We start from the raw sequence: 4,212 nt of genomic DNA, 5'->3' as shown, positions 1-4,212 counted from the left end.
GAGAAACTAAGCTCACACACCCCAACTACTGAGCCTGTGGGCTCTGGAGCCCACATGCCACAAGTAGAGAGCCCACATGCCTCAACAAAGAGCCCATGTGCTGCAACTAAGACCCAGTGCAGCCAAAATAGATAAATAAGTATTTAAATTTTTAAAAAACACAAAATACACATTCCAAACCTCTAGTCTCTCCATTCCATGAGCATTTCTTCTCCATTAATATTGTGCTCATCCTCCTTTAGCCACCCACTCCCATCATTATACCCTAACCTGTATCAATAACATTAACTGCAACCTCTCTACAACCTCAATTTCAAGGTTCTCCCTCTTTGACCACCACCTCTTCTTCCAACAACTAATGCAACATTGTTAATCAGCTATATACTCCAATATAAAATAAAAAAAAATTTTTTTGACAAAGACTTATAGTTTTATTTTTTTAGTAAAAGTCATTGCTTCTGAGTTGGTGCATCACAATATGGCACATTTTCTATAAGAAGGTCTTTCCTAGGGACCAATTTCAGCGTATTGTGGTCTGTGTGAATACCTTGTATAACAGATGTTCTGAGTATCAATTCAACATCAGAACCTATTTTTATCAGCTCTTCTATTTTCTTAGCAGAAGTTTCAGTTTTATTACATTTGAATTCTTCATTTATCTTTATTCGGGCTGCTTCTAATGCTCTAGCATCATTTTTAAAAACCTGTTGTCTGGTCCTGTGCAATGTTTTAAAGAGCTGTAAAACCTCATTGGATGGTTTCCGCGGAGGACTCTGGGGTCTTGTACAATTCCCAAGGATGCGAAATGGGTCCCTCACAGAAACGTTTGGTGTGGAATGGAATGGGGGCAGTACCCAATCCACCAGCGTGCATCACGGATAAACTGTCTGTATTTGGTAAATGAAGCAGGACCACCTGTACCGCCCTCCCTCCTCCGCACCTGCACAAACCATAGACTGCCCTCCAGGGTTGGTTACAGGCTTCTCAGGTGTAAAGGCCACATCCTTCGCGGAGGGTCCTGAACCTCAGTTACAGAGACTCCAGACTATGTCCGCAAGGCCGCTCTCTTACCCTCCCCGCTGGCATCGCATTCAACCCCTCCCCGGACCCAGTCACCTTGGCCGCCTGACCCACGGCTCTCGCCTAAAATAAAATTGTTTTAATAAAGAAAATAAAAGTTTAAAAAAAACCCACCAAAGTCCAACACATTGGGGATTAGGGTTGCAACATATGAATTCTGAGGGGCACAAAAATTCAGTATGGTACAAAATAAGGAGGAAGTATTCACAATTATAATCATTGTTTCATAACTGGTCACGTGCTTGTAGTTGGTATTCATAACCACCTTCCTCCACAACCCCTTCCATATTCCCTTTGCTTTCAGCAAGAACATCAGCTGGTTGTGGTTTTTACCTTTATTCTTGAAGGATCTGGGCCATTAATAGCCCTGCCTGAATTGGGTTGTTGTAATTTTTCCATTTTGTCCTTAATCATCGGATGATTACCTATATTACTCGTATTACTAAGAGATCACCTGTATTCCAGATGTTTTCCTCACTTCCATTGTGGAGTAGTGGTCCAATTTCTCCTTGGTAGTCAGAATCAGTCACCCTAGTAACTCCCTTCTTTACCATTGATTCAGAGGCACAAAAAGATCAAAGCAGTAGGGCAGTAGGTCTTAACTTTCATTTCAGTGGAATTATTGTTGCATCTCCTGATGGAAGCATTCCTCCTTTTAGAACTAAGGCCTCTAGGCCAGCAGAGCACATGGTCATAGGAATAGGAAGCACCCCACGGCCCAGTCAAGTTGGCACATAAAATTAACCATCACATCCTTCAACCCTATTAGGACCCAGAATTTACTGACCCTACTACATTTTCACTGTTTCAGACTTCTCTCATGTCCTCACTTCCCTCCTTACCCAGCTTAAAAGCTATGGTCCATAATTATGTTTGATTGTGCCTTTTTTACTTCTTATTTTTTTCACTACAGCCTACCTCCTAAGGAAAATATAGATCCAGGCAGTGATCACTAATGATTGCCACATCCCAAAAAGACCATACTGGATATCACCATCACCAGATGTGACAAACATATTCCCTTCCATGTGCCTATGTCTGACAGTGTGTTTCAGGAGAATTTCTATGGCTGCTTCTAGGTGTGTGTGACCCCAGTCTGCATGCCCCTTTGCTTCTCAGCACCTTTTCTTGTGTATGTACCTGTGTGGTTGTGTCTGTATAGCTCTGGTTAGGCATTGCTGTGTGTTAGCCTACATAGGCTCTGCTCATACCTGTGCTCATGAGCTGTGTGTCTCCACATGGCATGTGGGTATCTATAGGATTTATGTTCCTTTGTGAGTGACTGATGGTCACAATACTGGATGTCTCTGTTTGCTATTGCATAGTTTGTTATTGCGTATGTCAGAGTCTGTGCGCCTATGTCTGGGTTTGCGTGCTGTGGCTGTGTGAATAACCCATGGTCACTGTACATGGGTGTCTCTGGGTCACTTAGGGGGCTGTGTCTGTACCTCTGACTAAAAGAGAGAGACAGCAAGATGACTCTGATCTAGAATCTTCAATCCTACAGGCCAAGCCCACCATCTTACAGCTCAGGCATGAACTGCAAGAGTTAGGTGATCCACTGGTTGGGAAGAACCTGCCACCTGTATCCAGGGCTCTCCCCAGATGTAGAGCTTCCCCCAGGAAGGGAGAGAATGAATGAAGGAGGGAGGGAGGTAAGGTGGCTCCCTGGGGCCCTCCAAACAGTCCAGAAGTGCCCCATACTTCCTATCCCCCTCCACCCTCCCCATTCTAATCCTGACTTACTGAGTCCTCAAGGATAAACTCTATGCTGGCCCCACTCCCAGCGGAGTCACCCAAATGCCAGATATCCACACCTACCTCCTGTGCTTATCTTCCCACTACCACCTTCACCAGCCCCACTCCAAGAGAGCCTCTCTCCTCCCTCCTGTCCCCTTCCTCCTTCTCCCCTGTGTTACCACATTGAGCCAAGATGGAGTGTGTACCTGGAAAAACCCAAGCCGGAAGTATCTCTGCCCTTATTGCATCCTTGTCACTAGCCAAGCTTATTCCCAACTCAGGACCTTTCTGCTGTCCTCTGCCTGGAACACCCATCCCCCAGACCAATGCATAGCTAGCTCCTTCAGATCATTGTTCTGGTTTCAGTTCATGTTTCACCTCAGAGAGGCCTTCTCTGATCACCACTGGTAAGTGATCACTACCTCAGGCCTCTCTACTTCACCTCCCTGCTTTACTTTATTTAGGGCATTAATCCCTCTGACATCATGTACTGATTCCTTTGTTCACTGTTTGCTGTCCCTGCCAGAATGACAGCATCCTGGGGAGTAGGGGTTTCTATCTGTTCTGTTCACCACAGTGTCCCCAGCACTTAGGATAGTGCAGATGCTCAGTAAGGAATTGATTGGTTGAATTAAAAGATCTCTCAGTGTGAGATGTCAGATTCCCCCACCCTTGGCTGTTAGCCTCACTGCTCACGGCCCTGAAGGAGGGCAGGGTGGACTGGGTCAAAGGTGAAGTCACAGTACCTGTCAGGTCAGGGGTGTTGAGCTAGCCCTACACCCAACAGTTCCCACACTGGGCATACTCCCTGCAACCACCCTTGGCTCCTAGGGACCTTACACCCAGGAGCTGGATAGGGTTGTGGTCCTAAGAGTGCCTGCACTGATCAGCAGCAAGGAGGCGCTGCTGAGCTAAGAGGAGCCTCTGCCTGCCCAGTCAGGCCCAGTCCCTCTAGGGAGGGTTCCTCTGCCTCTCCCACCACCCCTGGGCCCTGAAAGTGGCAGAAACTCAGAGGCTTTCAGAGTTCTCAGAAGCCCAGCATCCATAATGGCATGACCCAGTTCCTTACAAAAGAAATGTCTTTATACACACACACACACAAACCAATAGACTAGCTGGCCAACTCACCAAACCATCAAATCTCCTAAAACTCAACTGAGGAAGGCTAATTTGCTGAAAAATCAACGTGTTGAATTCTTGATAATTTGGAAATAATTTGCATTTAGCAGCAACTTAGCACACACACACTAGTTCTGGGTGGTATCAGAAAAGCACCTTCAATCAAGTCTAGGTCAATTCACTGCAGTTGTTCTAAAGCCAGAGGCAGCAGCATGAATGATAATGAAGCAAAATCTTGAGGGGGGAATCCCTAGGCATGGGTTACCTTGGTCA

At 45.9% G+C, this 4,212-nt stretch overlaps 1 protein-coding gene across 1 annotated transcript; it reads right to left on the bottom strand.

Annotated features, from left to right (window-relative positions):
• Positions 1 to 407: 407 nt before the first annotated feature.
• On the bottom strand, positions 408 to 1,494 carry LOC122690470 (complex III assembly factor LYRM7-like). Its single transcript, XM_043897431.1, has 3 exons — positions 1,414 to 1,494; positions 1,117 to 1,143; positions 408 to 746 (listed from the first exon to the last, which is right to left on the bottom strand). Exons 1-3 carry the CDS (start codon positions 1,492 to 1,494, stop codon positions 450 to 452), a joined length of 405 nt encoding a protein of 134 aa, XP_043753366.1. The 3' UTR covers positions 408 to 449.
• Between the last annotated feature and the right edge of the window lie 2,718 nt (positions 1,495 to 4,212).

Source organism: Cervus elaphus, chromosome X, assembly GCF_910594005.1.
Source record: "Cervus elaphus chromosome X, mCerEla1.1, whole genome shotgun sequence".
In the NCBI taxonomy this organism is placed as follows: domain Eukaryota; kingdom Metazoa; phylum Chordata; class Mammalia; order Artiodactyla; family Cervidae; genus Cervus; species Cervus elaphus.
The sequence above is the reverse complement of the archived record's forward strand: the minus strand, read 5'-3'. Positions and strand labels throughout refer to the sequence as shown.

Bases quoted from the DNA above. Each gene is read 5' to 3' on its own strand.
- LOC122690470 (XM_043897431.1), bottom strand. From the start codon at position 1,494: ATGATTAAGGACAAAATGGAAAAATTACAACAACCCAATTCAGGCAGG. The intron at 1,144-1,413 runs GTAAAAACCACA...ATTTTATTTTAG, and splicing joins CAGATCCTTCAAGAATAAAG to GCGAGAGCCGTGGGTCAGGC. The intron at 747-1,116 runs GTGACTGGGTCC...CCATCCAATGAG, and splicing joins CCGTGGGTCAGGCGGCCAAG to GTTTTACAGCTCTTTAAAAC.